Source organism: Cariama cristata, unplaced genomic scaffold (assembly GCF_000690535.1).
Source record: "Cariama cristata isolate BGI_N322 unplaced genomic scaffold, ASM69053v1 scaffold27080, whole genome shotgun sequence".
In the NCBI taxonomy this organism is placed as follows: domain Eukaryota; kingdom Metazoa; phylum Chordata; class Aves; order Cariamiformes; family Cariamidae; genus Cariama; species Cariama cristata.
Genome location: NW_009594571.1, coordinates 1 through 26,433, shown reverse-complemented (window position 1 = coordinate 26,433; position 26,433 = coordinate 1). Strand labels below are relative to the sequence as shown.

General features: G+C 36.8%; 1 protein-coding gene across 1 annotated transcript; it reads left to right on the top strand.

The window, feature by feature from the left end:
- Positions 1-213: 213 nt before the first annotated feature.
- LOC104160443 (kinase D-interacting substrate of 220 kDa-like) lies at positions 214-24,977 on the top strand. The gene is made up of 7 exons (XM_009698570.1): positions 214-284; positions 8,062-8,240; positions 9,025-9,251; positions 13,813-13,923; positions 21,239-21,385; positions 23,516-23,614; positions 24,734-24,977. The coding sequence occupies exons 1-7, from the start codon at positions 214-216 to the stop codon at positions 24,902-24,904; spliced, it is 1,005 nt and encodes a 334-aa protein (XP_009696872.1). The 3' UTR covers positions 24,905-24,977.
- The last annotated feature ends 1,456 nt before the right edge of the window (positions 24,978-26,433 follow it).

Sequence of the window (26,433 nt, the reverse complement as noted above, 5' to 3'; positions counted from 1 at the left end):
AATATTCTTGTAGACCTCACAGTGAGGCATTACTTCTAAATATTTAACCTGCTTTTTGTTTTTCGGTTTCCTTTTATTGCCTCCTACTTAAAACAAAGGGCGTATGAAGTTGTTATATTTCTTATTGTGCTAAGAGTGTGGTCTTAATGTTAAAAGGCAACATGACAGTTTCGTAGATGGTTGTTGCCCAAACTGTCTACTAAATAGACCTACATGAGGCAAGGCATAAAAGGGAAGAGAGTGCCAGAGGACGTGACAAGTAAGAAGGAAGTTCAGATGAAAAGGTAATAGGGAGAGAAAAAGGATTGCAGCAAAAGTTAATCAGGACAAGACAGAGGAATATTTTTAGCTTTTTTAGTTACCTTTGTAATGTAGAATAATAAGTCATATTTCTAACATACATTCCAGATAAGTTTAAATGCCTACAGTATAGTTAATGTGTGTTAATGACATCTCTCAAAAATCATAGAATCGTCATAGAATCATAGAATGGTTTCGTTGGAAGGGACCTTAAAGATGATGTAGTTCCAACCCCCTTGCCATGGGCAGGGACACCTTCCACCAGACCAGGTTGCTCAAAGCTTCATCCAGCCTGGCCTTGAGCACTTCCAGGGATGGGGCAGCCACAGTGCCACTGCCTCCCCACCCTCATGGTGAAGAATTTCTTCCTATTATCTAACCTAAATCATGCCGCTTCCAGTTTAAAGCCATTGCCCCTTGTCCCAGCACGACACGCCCTTGTAAAAAGTCCCTCTCCAGCTTTCTTGTAGGCCCCTTCAGGTATTGGAAGGCTCCTCTAAGGTCTCCCCGGAGCCTCCTCTTCTCCAAGCTGAACAACCCCAACTCTCTCAGCCTGCCTTCGTAGGAGAGGTGCTCCAGCCCTCGGATCATCTTCGTGCCATCCTCTGGACTCGCTCCAACAGGTCCATGTCCTCCTTTGTTGGGGGCCCCAGAGCTGAAGGCAGTACTACACAGGGGGTCTCACCAGAGCAGAATCAAGGGTGAGAATCACCTCCCTCAACCTGCTGGTCACGCTGCTTTGGATGCAGCCCAGGACACAGTTGGCTTTCTGGGCTGCAAACACACGTTGCTGGGTCACGCCGAGCTTCTCATCAGCCAGCACCCCCAAGTCCTTCTCCTCAGGGCTGCTCTCAATCCATTCTCTGCCCAGCCTATATTTGTGCTTGGGATTGCCTCGACCCAGGTGCAGGACCTTGCGCTTGGCCTTGTGGAACTTCATGAGGTTCACATGTGCCCACCTCTCAAGCCTGTCCAGGTCCCTCTGGACGGCATCCCTTCCCTCCAGCGTGTCGACCGCACCACACGGCTTGGTGTCGTCGGCAAACTTGCTGAGGGTGCCCTCAATCCCACTGTCCATGTCGCTGACAAAGATGTTAAATGCTCCTGTGTATATTTCAAATCCTCCACGCTGCAGTGATTGATACTAGTTTAGGGTAGAACAGAGAAGCCTTAATTTTAGCAACACTATAAACAATTTCAGGAAAGAAAACTTTTATTTTTAACCTCTGTAAGTCAATCCATGAGACTTCTGTACTTTTTTGGGAATTGATAAAGTTGGGAAATAAAAGTGGAGGTGGTGGCTTTTTGTGTTTGCTGAATGCTTTTGTCAAAACGCTTGTTCAAAACCTGAGAACATGGGAAAATGTCGTGAGGTAAGGTGATAAGCCGGAAATGCGTATCTTAGCTACATACTGCTAGTGGCCCGTATCCTGGCTCTTACCCCACAATAAATGTGATGTAATCTCTCTCAGGAAAAAAAGGAGATAAAATACTTGCTTCATGTTCAGAGAAGACTTGTGTCTCATTGCTGTAAAAGCCTACCACTGAGCAGTAGGATGGAATATCAAGTTCTTCAGAAACTGATGCTCTAGTGTGCCTTGCAAAAACTTGCTCATATGCCCGTACAATAAATTAGGTCAACTCTGTCATAAGAAGCTGCTTCAGAAGGGCCAGATAAGGAACAGATCAGGTAATTCAAGTGCTGTATAAAGGAAGTAATATACCTTTGGTCCTGGTTGACTTGAATTTTAGTTATTAACTTATTAAAGTTAATGTAGTATAGCAATTGTACCTTTTTCCCTTCCATTTCTGGATAGCATTTGCAGCAGATTGCTAGATTAGTCTTTGACTTACTCTGGGAAGTGGAACTCATGCTTCTCTGAGTGCAGTGTTTGCCGTGGACTTTTGGAGGAGTGTCCTTTTGTCTGGACCTGAGGTTTAACTTTATGCCATAATGTAGCCCCAGAAAAGAATCTTGTGCTGGAGACTAGGATGAACCATGGCCATTTCTAATACTAGAGGACCTGCAAGCATTTGCTGAATTTCTGAAGTCCTACAAGTAGAGGTATTGAATAAAAGAATCCCTGCATAAAGCCATAAAGTAGCTTTGTACTGACATTTGATGATGCAAATACCAAAACGAGATTAGTACAGTATTCTTGTATTTCGCTTGTATGAGTGATCTTGTTGGACTTGTCAGTTAGTGAGACATAATTACTTTTTTGTTTACAGGGCAGCTTTGAGCACTCTTAGATTCGTCTGTGCTAGTCTGTTTCACTGCTTTTCCATCTGTGTAATACACACAATGATTTTTTTAAATTCTTTTGCCTTCTGTCATTCAAATAGCACTACAAAGCTGTGAATGAATCCAGGCATTTGTAACTGTATTAACAGGGTTTTTTAATTATTAAGAATCCCAGTGTAGGGTGTATTCTGGAAAGTTGTATTAAAAATAGACCTCTTTAATATGGCTCAGTGACAATGTGTGATACTGGTTGTGGGAGATTAATTTAATAAAAGTCAGTCTTCTAAGGACCAAAATGTTTTTTCTTTCTGAAGTGATCAAAAGTGGGAGCACTCCAAAGAGGTGCTTTATCTACTGTTAACTTGAATTGGATAGAGTCAGTTTTGCAAAGCAAGCTTTCCTGAATACCTACGCTAATATGAGTTCTTTAAATAGCAGTTGCATCTGTTCAGTGAAGTCTCTACTACTTAATATGCACTGAGAGGTTTACAGTTTTTGTCTAGATAGATATATCAAACTATAGCTTTCTTTTTTTTGGTCTTTATTAAGATAAAACATTGATTCCCTTATGTTTTACTATTGAATGTGTGATGACTTTTTATTCCTGCCTCTATACAAAAGCATATATGAGCAAATGTTCTTTTTCAACGTCCAAATGACCTGTTGTAAATTTCAGTTTGAAACAATATTTGCAGTACTATTCTTGATACGTTGATAGCACTGCAAATTTTCAGGAGTGTTTTGTGTGAGAGCTTTTAATCCAAAAAAAATGTGCCCTTAGGCTTGAAGATACACTGTCACTATACTGACCAGACATCAGAAGAACAGGATAAATAACTTCAGAGCAAAGCATTATATTATTAATATCTGATTATTAGGTATTAGGAATCAGATCTCTAATTAGCAGACCGTTAAGCATCAAAATTTCATATGGCATTCCAAAGTGGCCCAGGTTTTCTAGTTTTCTGTTTCTCAGAAATGTTTTTAGAAGAAATGTTTTTTTTGTAATTTTTAATGAGATGTTATTTCATTATTTTAAGCAACATTTTTGTCTTAAGCTGTATTGAGAGAAAAATTTAAAAGGCATGTGATAGATAAAATATGACATGCCTTCATGCTCATCTGTTCCGTTACTGTATTTATTATTTAGTAACAATTAATTAGGTCTGTTGCTTTTTATGGACTGTAAAAATTAAATTACTCTTGTCATTTACTTGCTCCTGTAAAACATATGAAGAAAAAAAATATTTAGGTATGCAAAGAGTAACTTGTAGGATTTCTTTGTTTTCACCTTCAAGGAGAGAGGATTGGAAAGAGCAGGGAGAATGGCCCTTTGGGGTGTTAGGACTTCTCTAGTAGTCAGTCTTCCACCTGTCTGGGAGCAGCAGGGCTCCATCAGAGAAGGCAAGCTGGGAGCTGGGGATGACAGCAAGACAGGTGGGGTGATGTCCTCGTGAGCAAGGGGTGCAGTCGCACAGCAGCCAAACAGGAAAATCAGAGAAGGTTCAGTGACAGTAACTGAGGACAGCAAACAGCCCAGTGGTCCGTAGCCATGAGGCACGTTTTAGGTCAAGCCAGGAAGTCAAGTCAGTGAGTCAAGGTCAAGACCAGTAAGGTATATAGATGTAAGTCAAGCAAGGACCGAGGGCTAAGACCTGAGCTTGAAGGCAGTTTGTGAGTCAGGCAAGAGAGGCCCCCAGTGAGGCTTCTTCCAGCTCTTACCACAGCAGTCCAGTCCCAGGTTACTCAGCTGCTCTGTACCAGAGCTGGCCTTGAGCGCAGGCAGTGAAACCCCTGGCCAGGGGTGGGGGGAAAAGGTGGCAGTTCGTGTTGGCGTATTCCAGGGCCTGACATAACTGGCCGAACAGGGAATGTGGGCACAGCGCAGCCTTCGGTGTGGATGAAGGTAGTTGATGCTGCCACCATTTTACCACCAGCTGGTTGGGTGATGAAGGACCACACCATGTGGTGGCAACCATCTCCTGCAGTAGGTGATAAATGGGTGGGCTATGTCATGTGTAGCCCAACAGCCTGGCATCTTCCTCTAAGCTGTGCTGGCAACATTCAGTGCTGGACCCACTGTTGGACCATGGTGGTTATTTTCCAAGTCAGTCATGGAAGTGCACAGTGAACATAAACTAGAAAAAAATTGGAACAAATTTATAGTCTCTTGAAGGAAGATAAGATGATCTACCTCTCTATGTACTTGTAGTAAATTATTTTTGAGGAAAAAACCAGAAATAATTCATTGTTGCTGGAATATAACTTAATCCACACTGAAAGCGGTTCTTAATTTTAGCTGCTCATGGAAAGGACACGTGCAGAATAGTGGAATGAATTTTTAAGGTTCTCTTTTGTCAATGTAATGTTCTGTTTTGGGCACATTCCTTTTAAATTCAAGTAGTTTCATGTGGAAACAGACACTCTGTAACACTGACAGTTTTTGATGTTTCTGATTTAAAGAATAATTCTTCTGCCTGAGGGAAATCTAGCCCCAAAATGAGAATAGAGTGTTCACAGTGCTTTATTTTTAGATCTACGTGCTTGAATTTTAGAAAAAGTAACTCCTAAAGTGCTTTACGTGCTAACCTTTTAATTTTTTTATCTGAGAAGTACAGGCACATACGATTTTTGTGGCTCTTTGCCAAAAGATTATCATTTACATAAATATTTCTTTCAAAGGCGTAGTTTAAGACATTGAGCTCAGGAGGTTAGAATAGAGACTTCAATCTGCACACCAGCAGTGGGCTATTGGCTTCCGAACAGTAGCTTTGTTCATCATATTCAGAACACTGTTCGCATTCAGACTTAAGTAGAGCTGGCATTAAAATTCAGCTAATTTGTTTCATGTGATTCATCAGCTGTGTGTTTTATTTAAATCTATGTCACATTCTCTTTTGGCTTTTTATTTTGTAGATTTAAGTCTTGAAGTAGGGCACTTTTTAACTCTTCAGTCCCTGACTTAAAAAGTGACTTAATTTTCATTTTGTCAGTGTTGAACTCTTGTCTAGGATACTCCCAGTAAATATATATAACTAAAGCATGCATTAGTGGGTTGGTTTTTTTACATTTCTGATGTTTGAATAAAAACGTATACATTTACAGTTTAGTTTTATGTGAGGCAAAACAGAAGAACCTAAGGTAGTGGCTAAATATTAGTGTACAATACACACTTCTCAGATTCTCTTGAGTATACAAGTTTACTTTGATACTGCCGATGTTCTTACTATTTTTTTTCTTTTGACCATTCACTCCTTGAGGACCACTTTTAGCTCCTGTTAGATTTCTTTAAACACTATTGGAGCATGAACTGTTTCTGTTCTTTGAAACTGTAACCTACTTCTGGGTGTCAAGTTTCTCTTCTTACAGAAACACCACCTTTTATTCTCTTAAGGCTGGAGCCTGTGAAGCCACACATGCATTGAACTTCCCTAGAGTGGATAATCCCACTGCCATCCGGACAATGTCTCATAATGATTTACAGGATCAGAACCTTTGTTAGAATAGGCTACACTTGCTTTTGTGCTTTGTATTTCTTACATTTTCCTATACTGTAGAAGTAACATCTCACTGTGAATAAAGGTATTCATAGATACTGCTTATGACAGCATAGTATGGCAGTATCCTCCATCTGTTAGGTACATGGTCCATTCAGATGTTTTCTGGTGAAATATATAGGAATTTGTTAATTATACTTTTAGTATAGGGCAAGACTGTCCTAAAAGATGAGATTGAAAGATAAACACACAGTTAAAATACATTTTTTTTTATGTAAAAGAGTTGCACTTACTTCAAGCATGTAGCATTGATCCTCAATTCTTCCATTTCTGTTAACATTAAATGCTAAATATTCTGTGTAAATCTGATGCTGTTGTCTCTGGAATAATCCCATGGTACATAAAATTCTGCATTTTGTGGAGGATGTAAAAATAAAGATAAAAGAAAATCATTGCTTTTAAAAAGCTAACGAGTTGTGAAATAAGGTAAGATCATTCACCTAATGGTAGACTTAGTTCATTAGCTGTATTAAAACCACAATTCAATTACAATCAAATTTTTTTTTTTAAAGTGTTTTGTTCTTTTCTCTTTGTAGGCAAATGAGTGTGTATTTATTAATGTAAGAGATTCTTGGTTGCACTTCGATGGATTACTGGGGGCTCCTTCTTCTCTTTCCATCCATGCATCAGTGCACTCCTTTCCCCCGCACAGCACTGGCAGTTGCCTTAGCTGCTTTAATTGTACAGGAATCTGATAAAACTCTTAGACTTCCTTTGTGCTATGCTAACTTCTTTTTAGCAAATTAGAGAGGCTCACAGAGCAGTAAACATGTCTATGCTAAATCACCCCCTTTCATGAAGCTGCGATCATAATATGTCTTTGGGAAAAGCCATTGACTAGTGAGGTGCATCACTCATTTTATATTTATATGAAGTTTTTTTTGTTTGGTTTTTTTTTTTTTGCTCATAACTTTTTTCTATTTTTACTTTAAATACAGTGTGGTTACTTTACTGGTGTCCATACAGAATGCTGTCACAGTCACTTTATAGTCATTACTGTAACTCGCGTCAGCCATTCTCAGTGCATTCTTTCCGTTTCCATTTTTCTTATACTGGGTGTGAGAAACGTTTTTCCATTTTAGTAATCTTTAATTTAGATTATCATTTCTTATTTGGTATCAGATGAGATACCAGTCATGATACTATGAGATGAGATGCCAATTAAGATAGGTCCATCTGACCCATCATGTCAGCCTTTATCACTTGTTTGCATTTGGTAGGAGCTTTTCATAAACTTCCCCAAGGCTAACATTTAATCCTTCTCCTTGTTCCTTCCTAAAACTCTCCTTTACACTAGTGCTTACAAAAAAACCCCACCATTGCTTGATAATCGTCATAACGCTTCAACAGTCCTTTGTATTGATCATGTTTCATTGTTTTGTTGTTCTTCTCTGTTTGTGGCTTCTTGTCTTAGAAGGTGAATTACTTGAAAGCAGGCAGTTGTTTTTCCACTTTTTACCATGAAATCATGCACGGTTGGGTTTTGATCCATGTCTAAGATGCCTAAGTGTTCCTGTTAGAAGAAATGGTAGTTTTAAAATGATATTTTTAACCATGGAACTTCTGGTTGGGGTATGAGAATTTGAATGGATATTTGAGGTTAATGTTGGCAAATGTTAACTTCCCCTTACTTTGGAGTAAGGGGATCTTACTGATCTATAAGTTACTCATCTATAAATTTCTGATCTGATTTTAGTCTTCTCTACAGCTTCTTTTCTATTTCTCTGAAACATGCAATTAGATCATATTACTTAGCAGTTTGAGATTTTTTGCATATTAGAAAATGTTAAATTGTTCTTTCTGCAGACAGTGGAGCTCTTTATGGGTTCTCTTCATTTTCTGGAGAACAGGGAGAATGGATGCAAGTGTACTAGTATTTCACCCTAGAATATCACTATGCAAATGGAAGTCATACTCTAATAAATATGGTTTATGATTTATCTAATTTTTTCCCCCTAGAATTTCAAAGAATATTCCTACAACTAAAGATGTTGAACCTCTACTTGAAATTGATGGAGATATACGGAACTTTGAAGTATTTTTATCTTCGCGAACACCTGTTCTTGTTGCACGTGACGTAAGAACTTTTTTGCCATGTACTGTAAACTTAGATCCCAAGCTACGAGAAATCATTGCAGGTGAGCATGCTTTCAAATAAATAGAAAATGACAATTGTATTGTTTCTCTTCATTTTAGGTAGAACTGCTTTACATGTTACTCAGAATCCTGATTTGTTGATCTCATCAGACCTTCAGATTGTCTGATTTGACTTCAATAACAGACCATTCAGTTTCACGTAGTAGCTTTGCTCTAAAGGCCAGATCATACTAGACTGAAATAGGATCCTTATAAGTCTTTAATATGACAGTCAGTATTCTTGGTGGGAACTGAATTCAGATATTAATAGTTCTCTTTACCTGTCTTTTCTGTCATGACACTTTTCTTCAGTCCTCAACTGGAATCCTTTTTGTTCTCAGTTTTTTCCAACTTCCTTCTCTGCCCTTGATAGATGCAGTAGGATGGCCTAACTTTGTTCACAAGCTCTGTCTTGTTAATCTCTTCAGAAACAGTACAGGCCTGACTATCACATCAGATGTACTTACCATCAGAGACATACTTGGCATGATGTATTCCTGTATTTCTTCCCATTTGGAAACGGGAGAGAGAATGTTTAGAAGCATTTAATATGATACATAAGTTTATGCAATAAATTGTCCTGACTCTCCGAAAGACTCCTGTGTAGATGTGATCCTCAAGAGAAATCAGTTGAATGCAGCTGGAATTGACATGTGACGTTCTACTTGATGAGTTCTGATTGGAGTTAAATACACAAAAATGTACTGTAATGAATTGGCAAACAAATCAAAACTTTTTCAGGTACTTCAAGCAAAATCTCATTCTTTTTTACCTTTTTTTTATCAGATGTTCGTGCTGCAAGAGATCAGATGAATATTGGAGGACTTCCTTATCCCACATTGCCTTTACATGAGGCACCTGCTAGAGCAACATCTCTCTTCAGTCAGCCTTCATCAGCTTGTTCTTCTACAACCTCTTTCAATGGACCTTTCAATAGTGGAGTTTTATCACCGCAACCTCATAGCAGTTACTACAGTGGTATGACAGGACCTCAGCATCCATTTTACAATCGGGTAAATAATCAAGAACCAATTAACATTCTTCTGATTGAATCTGGTAATATTGCAGATGTCATCTGTAAAATGTTAAAGGACCCATGCAAGTTTTATTTAGGAATGGAGAAAAGTCCAAAAGTTGATAAATTTCACAGTCATGTTCAGTCATTGTAGTCTCGGGGAGAAATGTGGTAAATTGCATCAGAAAAACAAATTACACAAGGGGGAAGAAAGGTAAAATCATTTTGAGACATGACTCAATTGTAGGATATTGCAGGGTTTTTTTATTTTTGTGGGGTAAACTGTGCTCAGTCGTTTACATACTTTCTCACAGACATTGGAAGGGATCTGGCTTTTTCTTGGTGACTTGTTAAAACATATTCAAGAAACTCAGGTGGGCAGCTACATCACAAGAATGTATGTCTGTCTGCCCTTTTGTCTCTTTAAAGTTATTCTGGGATCTTTTCCCTAAACCAGTGTTGCACTAGTTTAAAGGAATTAACATAAATTGCATAAAATATACATTTTTGAGCTATTTGTGGGCCTCCAGAAAACATAGTCCTGGACATGGCTCACTTGAAAGTTGAATGAAGTACTTTACTGTATAGTCTGATCAAGTCTAAACTTTCTATTTTTGTGGGATGTATTCAGTATTTTTTAACTTTATTTTCACAAGTTATAGCTTACTTCTATATACAGGAAATGACCTCAACTTTAAGTAGATTTGGCCATAGGTAAATATTCAAGCTAATAATCTGGAGAGAAAATGGAGTTATTTCTAAATCAGTGTTTGTTAACCAAGGCAGAAAAAAGTACACGTAGCACAGAACTTTTAAAGTTACCTGTTCTAAAATTATTCTTACATACCCTCAGTACAGTGACAATATACTGTTTTGGTGAAAATAACTTCAAATGAGATATACTTTGAAGTAGTCCAGCACTGATAAATGCTTGTCACATGAATCTTCATGCTGATACTAGCTCAGCTTTGTTAAAGTAGGAAGCCCTGTTTTTGTGTCTGTGTTACTGTACATGACAAGGTTTAAAGTATGGGGTCATATACAGTTGAAACTTGTGTGGTTTTTTGGCTCTGATAAGTATTACAGAAGCAATTATTTGTGAGTTGTAAGCTATTCTTACAATCAGTTTATTTGTTCATTTGTATTAAGTGCATACACAGGCTCGCGGGCATGCTTTCATTTTTGTTTGCTGAAGACTAAGATACTTCTGTTTTGGCCTTTCTCTCTGGAATTTTATACTGCCCTTCTAAGGTATAATTGGGTTTAGCGTTTCACACTTTCAAATATTGACAAAGAGCTATATTCATTACTTTGAAGTCATAAAGTTCATGTCTTGAACAGCACATACTGATATAAGTGATGAGATCCTTATAGTAGTAGAAAGTTTAGACTGAAAGGCTGTTTCCTTCAGCATTTTTAATCATATTTCACTTCTCAGGTTTTTGTAAGAATGGTGTTTAAAAAACAGAACAGCAGCTGAAGAATAGGCTCTCCTCGGTAGAAGTTTCTGAGAGAGGTCTTGGATACCTGTATGATGCAACACAATAGGTTCAAATGCTTCTCTGGAAATACCTGAATTTTATGCAAAAACGCCCGAAGTTCTGGGGATAAATGCCTTATTCTGACCAGTAAATGGTTCCTGTCCTGTTGTCTTTAAGCATTCATTTGTGCTTAAGAAAAAAAAACCTTTGGCAAGTTGTTTATTTTTAGGAAATACAATTTTTTAAATTATATGTGTTTCTGCTGTGTTCTTTAGATGCTCCTATGTTATGGACCTTGCACTTCCAGTGACACAATCTATGCATTTTTGGTTTAAAACCTCATTCTCCCTCTCTATAGCTGTAAAGGAAAGATTATAGTCCCATTTAGCAGCTCTTCAACTTGGCGCTTTGGCTCTCAGTATAGGGCTATGCTGGACGTGTACATTTTACCACTGTCTAATGGCCTGGCGACAAGTTTGATTCAAGTTCAGCTTCTCAGAATTGCCACTATCGTGGATCATTGTGGAGATCATGTTTCTTACGGGGAAGATCAGAGCAGTAGGCAAGTCTAAATGGGATTTCCTGGGTGGGAACTAGAAATTACGATATGTGAAGACTTTTTTTGCAAAACAGGAGCAAGTTCTTTGATGTTTTGGAAACAAAATAAACACCACACGCTTTATAGGCTATCTGCAGACTTGGAGAACAGCTCTACACTGGTTTATGCCCAACGTGTTTATATTGATGTTGTGTTTTCACGATATCTGTATTATTGTACTTCAAATGAAGATTGAGTCTGTAGCGTTCAAGCCTATAATGGAGAAATAATCCCACAGCTGGGAAGCAGTGGAGTAGCTGAAGTGGACTCAAGGAATAATTAGAAATTATGAAAGAATTGAGGGATAATTGCCTTATTGGACAAATTTTTGTCATTGCTTTGTAGTTTGATGACTCGCAACCAACAGGCAGGTGCTCACTATATGTTTCAGAGGATAGTCTTTGCAGTAAGAGCAAGGCACTTGAATGCAGTATGATCATTAAGCATTTCACGCTTGGGGGTTTTCCACATGGTTTAAGCTGTTAGTGGAAAACTGAGGCATTAAATTATTCTAGAAATAACATGAACTTTTTTTGATGAGAGTTTAATTTCCAGAAAATACCATAGAATCTGTGCCTTATGACAGTGAAATAATTTTAAGTCAGTGAGTTTTCTGAGTCATCCTATACTAACCAATAAATATAAGGTAAAGGCTAGGTATTGGTTCTCCTACCTATTTAAAACAAAACAAACCAGACTTCCCCATTTAGACTAATGATTAGAGTGCATATCATGTAACTTCAGATGTTGAAGGAGTATATGAAATTTTTGTGGTAATTGTGTGAAAGAATGTGCAGAGACTACCTCTAGCAGCTAGGAATATGGAACCATTTGTATTTTCCATATAGCGCTCAAAATTGTAGGATATGCTATCTAAGTAATTGATGTTCACAGGAATTAAACTTGAATTTCTCAGTTCATTTACAGCTGCTTCTGAATGCTGAGGTTTTTTTAGTTCTTATTGACAAATCCAAAGTGGAATATTTCAACAAATTTTACTCCTCCCTCGTAGAGGGGCCCTTGAGTCATAAAATTATTTACTCTATACTGAATTTGATGTAGTATACTAATCAGGATCTTGTCATGTGCAGAAACACAAACCAAATAATATTATCTGTTTTGTTAAATAGCTGGATAATACAATTTAAAAAATGCTATGTATAGAAACATCAGAAATCTGTAATATAGCCATTGTTTTGAGATTTGTAGGCATTTTTTTAAGAATTGTGAAAAGAGTTGAAAGCAATGAGCGCTATAATTCTGCTTTTTGTAAAGATTCTTGTTTTCCAGTATGTTGCCTTAAAAGATAATTGATAAGGAAATGAAAATCTTTATTACAAAACCTAACTCAAATTCACAGATAAGTCAAAACAAAATTTCACAATATTGGAAAAGCAATTTGTACTTCTTAACTGCATTACCACTTGCAAGGTTAGTGACTCTCAAGTGCATGCTCCTGTGTGCGCACACACACAGATGTTTCATTGCATGCCAGTGGGTAGCACGTGAATTTCAGGAAACACGTTTATATACTTGATTTTAGCACGTGAAAGATTGGACTATATGGAGTCATCTGTTCAAATGCAAGTGTATTTGTAATTTTGAGATCTCTGTATCTTCTAAAAGTGACTTTATTAGCCTAAGTTCTCATTTGGACCATTTACACTGATGTGCTGATAAGACTTTTGGAAACTTGGATAGTGTTTGTTTTCTTGAAATTTGTTTGTAAAAAGGGATAAAAAAGAACCTGGTTATAAAAATCATTATTAGAGTGAACTAATATTTGTGGGGGAAAAATGTATTTCTGTTTTAAAAAAAGTTTTTGGTATTTGTTCTATAATAATTAACATTGTCCTCTAAAATAGTATTTGTATTGAACAACATGCATTAACATATTTCCAATGAAACAAAGTTCAAATACTGTCTGCTGTAAAAATCTATTTGTAGATTTATAAAATCTAGTATTTGTGGAAGCCTTCAGATTGGTTACCACAAATATGGGAAGTTCTAGTGATGCTATTATGTATCACACATTGGGGTTTTGGTACAGTTGTCTTGGGCATTGTGAGTCATTCAGAGTTTTACTGAGCATCTGATTTTGAGTTTAGCAGGTCAAAGAGAGTGAAATTTTCAGATTTATCCTTAAATTATCCTTTTTCCCATATTCAAAACAGATGTTAGAGTGTAGCTACCAAAACCACTGCAACTATGTTCCTCCAGAAAACCATGCCAGAGCACCTATTGGCTCGGAGGAGAGTAGGAGGGGATCAGTTGCTGAGGAATTTTGAAGAACTCACTCCAGAGCCTTTGATTGAATTCTGTTCAATGCAAAAAGTAAAGCAAGCTATTAGTAATTGCTATTTTCACTTTATTAAACTCAACTAGAGGATGTGTTTTGTTGAAATAGTTTTTATTTTATTATTACATTTTGATTTGTGTAATTGTTTGTCCCTTTTTTGTTACATTTTTTTTTTCCATAGCCATTCTTTGCCCCATATCTTTACATGCCAAGGTATTACCCTGGCAGTTCTCATCTCATCTCACGTCCACCACTAAAAACGGGTTTGTCCAGAGATCAGAACAATGGCCTAGTAAGTATTTTGAAGGATAATTCAAATACTAACCTAGACAGTAAATATAGTGGGTAATGAAAATGAAGGTTATTAATGATGATTCACTATTAGACAAGTACAACCTCTATATTATAAATATTTTAAGCACAAGTGTTACTAACATGTAATGTAAAATGTATTTTGTTTTAACTTTAGAAATTCCTTACAGAGGAGAACCAAATCTAACATCCAAGTATTAAGATTAAAGGAGTATGACCTGTAATACTGGCAGGAAAATATTTTAATGAAAATCCCAACTGTATTACAGTAAAGAAATTGATATAGTGTAATATTGTAAGAAAAAGACTGGTACTTGTAAATTTATGTTCAATTTTTTTTAATAATACAAATTGTGACACATCTGGAGAAGATAAAATGATATCCTTTAATGTTGTAAAGAATACTGGAAATTGGAAGGCCAAAGTAAAAAGTTAAAAGGAATATTTTAAATATTTAAGTAAAACAAAATACATTTTATCTTAAGTATGCATCATTTGTAGCTTGGTTTTGCAAGTACATATAATTGAACTTTATTTACCATTGAGAAGGAGAAATGAGCAGACTTTCCTAGCTTCCTATAGAATAATAAAATTCCTGTTTAACAGTATTTATTCTACTGACAGATGGCTGTTCAAATGGAATTAAGAACTAAAAAACTAAAAGCCTCACTTATCAATCACTTGAATTCTAGGATATTGATACAATGAACAAAGCTATTAAAAGGTAGTAAAATCTTTAATCACTTAAAACAAATGTGTTTCTGTTGAATTATGTATTATTACGAGATCATTCTCATTCACTGTTTACTTCATATTTTTTGTTGAGCCCTTGATCATTTTACCCAAACCATAATATTTTGTTGTTGTTAGGATGTTATCAAGGAAGATGCTGATGAGGGGCTTCCTTCACCCACAGACCCCTCAATGGTAAACGAGTAGTCATGTGGTGTGGAAATTTTAGCATCTCATTGCTTTTTGAGCAGTAGTGAGTCTGCATTAATCGTAACTGCAGTTCACTAACACAGCATCAGTGGCTTTGGTGGGCAAATAGAATAGTTGAAAACTAATGTAGTTCGTGAATGAATTTAAGAGCTAATACTTCCTTATAAGATGTGTTTTATTTTTCCCTGTAGTTTTCTCCATACGTTTCTCCGTAGCTATGGTGAGCTTTCAGTAAAGAGAGTGTTGTGGTAGCTAAACAGAGTGAAGAATGACAGCTGGTCATTCAGTGCTTAGATTTTAGAATGAAGTAACTGTGTTTTTTCCTCTTTCTCTCACCTGATTCCTACTAGTTTAGTTGGTGACATAAAGCTATTGCAGTTAACACAGTATAAAGCCACTTTTCATAAAAATTAAAAAAAAAAAAATGTTGTCAGTCATAAGCTTATTTTTGAGTCAGAATGCTAACATCTACCTTTTCAATGACTTATTTTTGTTTTATTCTAAGTATTCACACAAAGATACCGTCTTTATGGGTATCTGTTTTAATGCTAATTGTGGGAATTGATGGAAAATCATTATTTATTACCAAAACAAAGAGGTTAATATGATTGTCCTCATTCTCTTAATATTTGCCGCCGATAGTTGTTGGCAACAGTTAGGGTTTGATCTCTGCTATTTTTTCTTCTACTAAATCATTGCAAAAATGTCTTTTCATTGTTGTGCAATGAAAAAAAAACCCACAGAAGTTCCAGAACTGTATTTAACTGCACATAACTTTCACTGAGCACCGATGTATGGGTGATGCAATGGAAAATGTACCCTGAAGTTCTCTCTCCCAGGTCATTAGCTACCTTGTGTGAAGGGATGACTTTGGAGTAAGTTTTTCTTGTAGTGTATTTTTGGAGATGCTGATGCCTTCCCTGTGTTTGATTCCTTATCTCACTATCCCATTCTCTTCCTGGTCCTTTGCAGCTTGTCAGTGCAAGGAGAAAAAGGACTTTTGAGAAGGTAGTAGAGTGATGGCTGAAGTATGCGTGTATCCGTGAGTGTGAGAAGGAACACAGGCCTGGAAAAGTGGGATTTAGTCTCAGGGTAAAGTAGTGAATGAGCTCCAGCAGCAGACCTGGCCCTGGTGGTTGTTCTGCTTGCTGCTCTGAGTGTGTATCTTAAGCACACATAGGCTGCAGTTTCAAATGGCAATTTAAAAGACTCATGTAAGTTATATAGTCTGTTGGCTGTAGGTAAGCAAATACAGGAGTTAGAACATTCAAAAGAAACTTTGGAATAATAATGGAGGGTTTTATTAGGTCTATTTTTGAGTTAAATTTATACTCCTGTGAATCTGTGTAGTACAGCAGATCAGATGTTACACTTTTCTAAGGCTTAGCAATATTTAACCTACAGTGTAAGTCTGAAATTTTGAATTTTTGAAAATCTTTTGGGTAGTTGACAAGAATGTTGTGAGTCAGGGTGTGGTATTTTGTGTGCCTGACAGGACATCTTATCAGGGTTTCATCTATTCTAAAAACACTGCTTTTGTAGACTTTACTGAAATTTCTGTGAAAGGAAACAATATTATACTTATTTTAGGTACTGCAGTTATCCATAGGTGATGGGCACAATAATTTCATTCAGCTATTTATGTAGCTCTTAATTGATGGGTCATTGCTACTATATAAATGATACAGCTTTTACTTATTAATAAGATTGGTGCATGCAAAGTAATGAAATAAACTAGAAAAGTGTACAGAGTAGTTGATAATCACCAAGATGTGTAATTGGTTTGTGACTGAAAACAAGAGGAGCACGTAGAAGCAATATTGTCTTTCATGCAAATCTGTCAAGGAACCAGAAATGTTGCAATTGTACTTGTGTGTAAAATTAGAGAGTAATCATTATTTTGAATGTTGAAGTCTTACAAGGCGAAAACCCAGTTTCATCAGGAGCATCAATTTTTTTTAATGCAGATCATCATTGCTACTCATTGCATGAGTTGACAGAGCTGTGTTGAGGACATTACGTGATCTAGTTAAAGCCCTGCAGTTGTTGTCGGTCTGACATGGGAGTTGGCCGAGTTCTGAAATTTCAGATCCTAATCATGTCTTGTAAAATCAGTGGAAGTCTAGGTTAGCTTAGTGGAAATCAGAAGTATTTTGAGAGCAGTCATTGTGTATCAAGAATTTGACTACTGCTACCTTCTATATTTGGATTCTGTTGCTGATGATAAACTTGTCTATCTCAGACTGTAGTTTACTATTCTTTACTGAATGGATAAAACCAGATGTCAAACTGGTAAGTTTACCAATACCATCTATGTAGCTGTATCAACATGAAAGGTGCATTCCAAATTTTAGCGTATTGGCTTAAAGGACTAATGAAATAGACTTGACTTAAGATGTCAGCCTTGTCACGTCTGTGATGGAGGCAAACATGCATTTCTGCTGACTTTACTATACAAATGGTTCTTTCTGACAGGAGCTGCAAAAACTTCTAGAGTGCTCTGCTGAAGAGTTTAGCATTGGATTGTAGTGTTACCAGTATCTGTTCATAGTATCCTCTATTATGTTAGAAATCAAACTAGGGTTAGCAGTGGTTATCTGTTATAAACTTACTTGTGTGCTTTAATTTGCATTGTGAATTATGACTTGTTCGGATGCAGCTTGTTGCAACATAATTACTTTGTTTAAATACATTTTTCATACTGCATTGAATATGTAATACCTTAAGATGTAGTATGTGTGCTTTGAATGAGAACTAACATGGCCCAGAGCATGTAGTGTACGTAAACATACAAAACTCTTTAAGAAACTGGAAGTGCTTTTCAAAAGTTTGAGCATGGATGAAAACATGTGGCATGGGAATTTTCTTATATGGATTTTCCAGGTGCTTTTATGTAGCATTTTTGTGCCTTGAATATTTGTTCTTAAAAGAAATACTTTTTCAGTTCTGGAGGGGGAGTGGTTTGCTTTTTTAGGGGGTGGGGGGTGCTTAGATAGAAGTTTTCAAAGTTGTTTGAGATACATTGGTGGTATAATGTGATCTTGCAATGGCAGGACAATGTTTAGTTAAAAGCAGGATTTTCCATCAGAAACATAACGTAAAACTTCTATGCAAACAAAGTACAGCAAGTGTCACTTTTAGAACAGTGAAAAACAGAGTAGTTTGCTCATAGGAAAATAGTATTTGTATACCATATACTAAATATATATTCTGAAGGTCTATCTTAGAAGTTTTGTCACATTATGAAAATATCCCGTTTCTGTCCAACACTAATTTCCTCTGTTTACTCCAAAGCATGTCATCTGTATGTTCAACCTTTCTGATGTTGCTTTAAGCTGTTGTTTCTTTTCATTCTGTTTTGTCCTTTTCTCAAAGCCGTGTAAGTCTGGGTTAAACAAAAACAGACAGGTACAGCCACTTTCTGTGAATTGTCATTTCAGAAACTATCATACTGGCGCTTCATGCTGGGCTGTCTGTAAACTAATGCTCATTACTAGCCTTGAGGTTTGTTTTGACAAGCTGCTTTTAGCTTTTGCATGGCAAATACTTCTCAGGCTAATGTTCTCTAAGCATCTCTAACAAAACCACTAAGGCTGAAAAATATGTCAGTTTAAGTACAGTTTTAATTCACTTACATGATGACAATAACCCTAAAGCTATTAGAATGCTTATTCTTCAGAGAGTGCTTTTTATAAAGAATGATTTGGATTAATGTGCATCTATTTCAAACAGTTCACCCTTTAACAAAAATAGTCTAAATATTTTAGCGCTTCCCTGTATTTTTTTATGCACGGAAAGCAAAGTTTCTAAACTAACTCTTAATGCATGCAGAAAGAATGACTTGTTCTTGATTGTTAAAGAAATATTTTGATCTGAAGGAGAACTGTTAAATTAGAAGTGTTTAAAACTTTTCTTCATTTATTGTAGAATATTTAATAGATTCAGAGAAGAAAGGCAACTGTTTACACATGTTAGTTAAGGATCATTTATTTTAGTAGTGCCACAGTGTAATTTTGGCTCTAACAGTTTCTTTTGTTTTAATTGATAAGCTTTCTTTCAAAAAACAATTAAGATTTGAATTAACTTAATACCTTTATTGATGTGTTATCTAACTCATACCAATAGGACATAGTGTGTTTGTGGGGAAATAATAGACAAAACTGGTATGCTAAAGAAAAACTTAGAATGATTTTTAAAGAGGAAAAATAGAGATGTACATAAAAGAAGAATATGATAAATAGTTTATGGATGAAGCTTCTTCGTGTCATCTTCATTGGTCTGATGGTTGACTTATATCCTTAACATGATAAAGATTTTAGCTGTGCTAAAAATAAGACTAGATTAAGACCTAAATTTCCTCCTTTAGATGCCTAATATGATAACTAATTAGGTATTGTAGGCACCTCGTAAGGGAGACATTGCAGAATTGGAAAAGTAACTGACTCTCATGTCCTCAGAAGGAATACCAAACCCCTAAGTTAGGTGCCTAGACTGTAGTGGAATTCTAATGCTTAATTTTTATGCAGTAATTTAGGTAGGCCACCTACCCAGAAATATCTTTTGTTTGTTTAGCACCCAGTTGACATCACATTAAAGAAAAAAAAAAAAAAATGGTCAAAGAAACAAAGATTAGTTCCCCAACTCTGTTCTCAGGCAAGCGTGCAAACTGCTAGGCTTAGATTCCCCACAGCCTCTTGCAGTGTTCTGGAGTGAATTTGATAGTTTGCCAATTTTAAGTCCATTTCAAGCACATCTGGCAGAGAACTTCAGGGGAATAGCATCTAAACTTTGAAACTCACGGTACCTTAGGTGGAGAGCGTGCCTACCTCCCCAGATCAGGACATCTCCAATAACAGTAAGTTAGAAATAACTCTGAGGTTAAACAGTAGTAGATAATGGGGTTTTGGATTGCTACCTTGGAATTAATAGTTCAATAAGTTCTTCTTAAATATCCTGGTTTAGATAATTCAGATATGGTTAACGCCATTCTATGTGATAATCGTTGGTTTTCATAAGGAATGTATTTGGATCTATTAATTTATGTTAAATAACTTTGAAGTAATTAAATAAAAATGGGGAAAAAATATTGCGACTATAAAAACAGTCTTCATTGGTGATTTGAGGAATGCAGTCAAACTTGATTAACTGAACTCTGGATAGTCAAAATGCACTTTTATGTCCCAGAGTTTATGCATGTGATGATGAGCTCTGAAGCTTTAGTAGCTCTTTTGCATCCTCCCAAAATGAGCTTCCTTTGGTGCATGGTCTGCAGTGCTGAAACCAAAACTTCACGTTCAGAAAAAGGGGAGGGCACAACCTCCTTCCCAGGAGGAGGGCATACAGGTATTTCGTAGCTGATGGAACCAGTTGTGACTTTGCTTTTAGGAATTTGAAGTCACTAGCGTAACTTTGCACTTTGCTCCTACTTAGTGCATAGGCCCCCATCCAGGGAGAATGTGGTTTTTTTTGAGAACGTACTGTCTTAATATACCAACTACCTGCAGATGCATTTGTTTTGTTTTTCCACACTTTCTTTGAAATTCCCAGAAGCTGGCAACATTAACAGGGCAACTTCTGTGTTACAGATCTGAGTTGTGAATAATTTCTACCTAAATCATGCCAAAGTTTGAGATATATGAAGCATCCTCATAGTATCTGGGAGGGCAGTGGCAGTGCTGCTCTGTGTTTCTGTACTGTGGTACACAGCCCCTTGGCTGATCTTGCATAAATGGAGCTGAAGGAACCTCTGGAAAATGGACAGATGTTGCTAAAGTTACCCAATGAATCCAAGTAATTGAGGAGCTATATTTTAGGTCAGCTTTGTCTGATAGTAAACCAGGAGTTTTTAAGACAGGAAAATCTAAGTTGTGTCTGCATTATTTATCATAGAATCATTATGGTTGGAAGAGACCTCAAAGATCATCAAGTCCAACTGTAAACAAAAACAAAAAAAACCCAAAAACCAACCAAACCAAACAAACCCCAAACCAAACTAACAACTAAAATCAGGGGGAAACTCTGAGTAAAGGTACATTTGAAATTGGTTAACCCTTACTTAATATTTCTGATTTTTATGTAGCTTTTCTTAAATAACATTATTTAAGAGAGTTACTTTCTCACATAGGCAGGACTCAAGATGCTGGTTTTTTTCTCGTATAAATACCTGTAACAAATGTTTCCCGATATATAGATACTCTGATAATAATTAAAAATGCCTGTGCATTGTTATTGTCATCTCTTAATTTTAAAATGTACTTGAACACAGCTTGATTTGTGTTAGTGTATATTGTGAAATTCTGAGTGTACTGAGTATTTAAACAAATCTTATGTGCCCATTTTCTCACTTTTTACAGGGAGCAGGAGGAGGCACAGGATCAACCGCAGGAGTACCACATGTGTCTCTGAGCACAATGAGTGTGGATGCTGTGTGTGAGAAGCTCAAGCAGATAGATGGTCTGGACCAGAGCATGCTACCTCAGTACTCTGCAACTATAAGAAAGGTATCAGCTGAATTTCATTAATGTATTTAGTACCTAAACATGGAGATACACAAGGAAAAGGAAATATTTAGTTACCTGTCTTCTTGAAAATGTTCATTGAAACACATCAAATGTCAAAACAACAACCTAACTTCTGTGCCTGCTAAGTTTGGAGGACGTTTTAATACAAGTGTGTATTTTTCAGAGAAAATGCTCTCTCTCAAAAAGGAAAAAGAGACTCAGAAATGTAAATGCTGATGAGACTGGTTATTTTGAGAAAAGAAGCAAGAGAAACATTTTCAAAATTGTCATGTGTAGATGAATAGGGTTGCAAATGTGTTCTGTATCCAGATAGCAACATCCCTTTTTTTCCCCTGTGAGAAACTGGCACATCTCTTCTGTTGTAAATGAGTGGTGGAGATGGTTCCATTTCTGTCTTACTACATTCCACATCTATTTGCTTCAGAAAAAGGCCACTGTACATTTTTCTGTTACTACTCTTTTCTCTGAAACATTAGCACAGAATCATTTTTGTCTTTGTTACTTTTTTCCCACCATTCTGTGTGCTCCTTTTACAAAGAAAGAAGGGAAAAATATGAAGGTTGTCATTAGTGAATGTTTTGCTGAGCTCACTTTGTCCCTGTACCTATCGTATCTTAAAAAAATACAGGGAGGATGTTGATTCAAGGATTAAGAGGCAGGTTTATCATAGGAAGCTTCAGTGGTGTAGCTTAAAGCAAGAAGTAGGATGTCAGATTGCAGCTTATTAAGTGTTGCTGCAAAAAATTCCAGTTGCTTCAGTGGCTCTGGAGTGCTAAAAGAATGTGCTCATCATTTATCTCTAATAATATTCCTTATTTATATACTTGCATTGCTTACTACAAGTGATACCGTGTAAAAAGGAAGAGTGAAAATGGCTCAGCCTGGTCTTTTTCCTGGTTTGATTAAGACCATCTGCTGGGATCTGGGAACAAAACCACTGAGATCCCTCAGACGGAGCAGAGCTCTCAACTTGGGTCTTCCCTTTTGTGGCTACTCTCCTAAGATTTGGTGGTTCTTTTACGTTCTGTGCATCCACTGATACATGGTATAAAGAGAAATCATAGAATCATTTGGGCTGGAAGGGACCTTTAGAGGCCATCTAGTCCAACCCCCCTGCGGTGAGCAGGGACATCTCCAACTACATAAGGTTGCTCAGAGCCCCATCCAGCCTGACCTTGAATGCCTCCAGGGATGGGGCTTCCACCACCTCTCTGGGCAGCCTGTTCCAGTGCTTCACCACCCTCACTGTAAAAAATTTTTTCCTTATGTCAAGTCTAAATCTACCCTCTTTTAGTTTAAAACCATTACCCCTTGTTCTGTCACAGCAGACCCTGCTAAAAAGTCTGTCCCCGTCTCTCATTGGGGGACAGATACCTCTCATTGTTATGTAATGAAAATGATTCTGGGTTGAATTTGGTGTTGTTGGAAGTTAAGCACTATATAAACATGCCTAACATAAGGAATCGCCTTTCTGGAATATAGATGGTGTTTAGGCACTTCTGTGTTGGTCTCTGAATGATGATGAAAGTTAGAAAGAAGTCTAGTCTTCTATACGCACGTGTTTCTGATGGTGGGAGGAATGTAAGCCTGTATTTATGCAGGGAGGGAACTTGATGGAGGTAGTACTTGATCTTAGATGCCACAAGCCAGAGATCTGATGATGCCTGGGACTTAATTTTCTGGTTATCTTCAGGTACTTGAGTGTCTGCGGTCTGTTTGTGTTCCAAGTCTAAGAAATCTAGGCAGATGAATGTGGTTTATTGTCTGGGAAATTTTCTACCTCTGATGTGTTGTTTCCTTGTGTCTGTTTGTAGAACACAATCATGTTGCCTTTCACCTACACATTTTTGATGAGTTTAATATTTTCATTTTTTTCATGACACATAGGTCCATCAGCAATCATCAATAAATATTCTTGTATAAAAATACATTATATTTTTTATATATATTATATAGGATTGAACTTAGGAGTGATGTTGGGGAATTTCAGTGGTAGTCCCCACCAATATATCCAATTATACATGCAATTTTAATTACCTTTTTAATCTGTTACTGCCATGCCATAAGTCTTGTATTGGCAATTTACATTATTTAGTTTTATTGTTTTAGGCAAATATAAATGGCCGTGTCTTGGCTCAGTGCAACATTGATGAACTAAAAAAAGAAATGAGTATGAATTTTGGTGACTGGCACCTGTTCAGGAGCATGGTAAGACTTTCTCTTCAGTCTTCAGGTCATCATAAATTAGTGTTTTTCATTATGAACTTTTATCTTTTTTTCTTTCCTGTTGCTTTCTTGTTATCATCATCTTTAAGATGATAAGTATTGTCATACATATATTGCATGCATTTATTATTTTGTACTTTGTCTTTTTGTCTTGAGCACTTAAATGAAGAAATAGTTGCCTATGGATTTGCATCTTAATTGATTGTGAACTCTGAAGTGTTGCCTCCTCTTTTTGTAAGATCTGTTTTTCCTGTATGGGTTCCCTTTTCCCTTTTAATATTTGCCTATTTTAATGAAATTGTCAGAACTTCATTCTCTTTGAAGCCTCTGTCCTTCCCTTAAAAGTTAGTCAGGGAGTTCAAAGTATATTAGTGCGAGAAAGTGGACAGCCAGGCTGTTAGAGATGTGTGTCACACAATTGCATAAACATAATTTTTAAAGAAACTTAAGCTAAACATCAAGCCAATGACATAAACATGCAGTATTCAATTGACACATACTTGTCTAATTGCCGCATTGCATACTGTTATTGAAGGATATATGTAGGTATCTAATTTCCCGCATTTCCCTCCTCCTGGTTTGAGAGTAAATGACAGTTTTACAGTGAGGGTTATGCATCAGAGAGCACCGTTTTCCCTTAAGTATTTTTAGTATGTTGCCAGTTTTCTTTCTGAAAATAACAGTATGTCTCTCAACTGTTAAATCAGTTTTGAAAACACTGAGAATTACGAGATGAGATTTATTGTTAGATTCAGGTTGATTAAGCTATAAAACAGAAGTGTTTGGTTTTGCTTTTAAATTTGTAATGTATCACTTATCTAGTTTTACAAGAATTTAAGTGTTTTGTGGCATGTGAGTTCTTTTAAGGATCTGAGCAGTAATAAGAATAATTTGTAAATGTGCTTTGCGGTACAGACAATGAATGCACTAGATTGGTGAACAGACTTTTCTTCATACTTTTCCATGATCATAACCACATATACAAGTATGCTTCTACAGTTGCAAATTCCTTGTTCCTATTTTTAATAGATTCTTCTTTAACAATTTTGAGAACTTCTATTTATGTAATTACATTTATGCTGTCTCTTTTTGTGTATTAAGATACTTGAAATGAGAAATTCAGAAAATCAGGCTGTTCAGGAAGATCCTCGTGGAGCAACTGAGCATGTTACCACTGTGATTCCTCATAGTGAACTTACTCGTCGTCCTGGGCATAACACTGAGTTGCCTCACACTGAGCTTACAGGTCTTTCTGGTTCCCTACACGCTTAACTTCAGCTTTGAAGAGCTCAACACAATTGGTCTTGATGAAGCTCCTCCACGCCATAGTAACTTAAGTTGGCAGGTATTTAAGAGAGAAATGTATTCTGCTTGCGTACCTGTATTGTAAAGGGTTTTTTCCATGCTTGGATATAGACAGGTCAAGAAATAAGTCTACTGTGACAGTTGGGGTACTTTCAATTCTCAGTCTTGGCAAAGACCAGTTTTGCAGAGATGTAAACTCTAACCACACTCTCTGAGTCAAAGTCTTTAGTCTTTGCCATCTGAAAAGTACTCATCTGTTCCAGTAATCAGTCTTCAAGAGAAAAAAATCAAAGCTATCATGCTTTTCTCATCTAGCTTAGGGTGGTGGCCTGCAAGATTTCTGTTTATTGTAGTATTCAGACTTTGTATATGAAGTATTTTAGCTATGTGCTAGCCAGATGTTACGCTATTGAAAGGATTTACAGATACATTTATTAGGTTTTTCTAAACAGACAACTACAGCACTCCCTGACATCAGAGCCTTGTCCTGGCAATGTATTCATAGACTCTAGACCTGACATCCTTCTCTAACTACGGTTTCTGCTGTAGGTTATGGTCAATTTTCTTCTGTATCTTATGAAATCACCCAAAGTGTGTGATTTTCTTTTGTCCTTCTTAAGAAGTGAGACAAATCAGTTGGTATCTAAATAGTGATTAGAATGAAAAAGCAAAACAAACAAAAAAAAACCCCAAACCCAAGCATTTAGCAGCTTTTTAATCTCTGGAAGTCTAAATTAGAAAATCTTGAAGGTGCATCAAAATAGGAAGACACCCCAAATTACTAGCTATAGGTGATATTTTTAATATTCAAAATTGTCACTGAAAAGAGGCTTGGGATATGTATCCCAGAGATAGATTTCTATCCTGGATTAACTCTGTGTGTGTGTGCGCACACTTGTGTGTGTTTGTAGGATCCTGATTACCCTTACTGCCTGTTTCGAGCAACAGAGTATCAATGTATGTTTTTCCAAACCCAAGTGGCAGGACTCACATTTGACATCGTTTTTGTGTCAAAAGCACAGAAGTACAAGAAAATCTTTTTTAAAACACTCTTTAAAATGCAAGTTTAAATAAATAGTGCTTCTCATGCTCATACAGTTATCTGAAGTTGTATCAAAAGAATGAGAAAGGTACTTTGTCCGTAAGAAAACATTCGAATTTGCCTGTTGGAATTTTTAAAGTCAGTACTGATTAAAAAAGAATATTGCTGCTTCTCTGTTGTGATGGGTTGGCCGTGACTGGAGGCCAGGTGCCCACCAAAGCTGCTCTGTCACTGCCCTCCTCAGCTGGAGAGGGGAGAGAAAATATAACAAAAGGCTCGTGAGGCGAGGTAGGGTCAGGGAGAGATCACTCACCAGTTACCATCACGGCCAAAACAGACTCCACGTGGGGAAATTAGTTTAAATTATTACCAATCAAATCAGAGTAGGATAATGAGAAATAAAACCAAATCTTAAAAGCATCTTTCCCCCACCTGTTCCTTCTTCCTGGGCTTA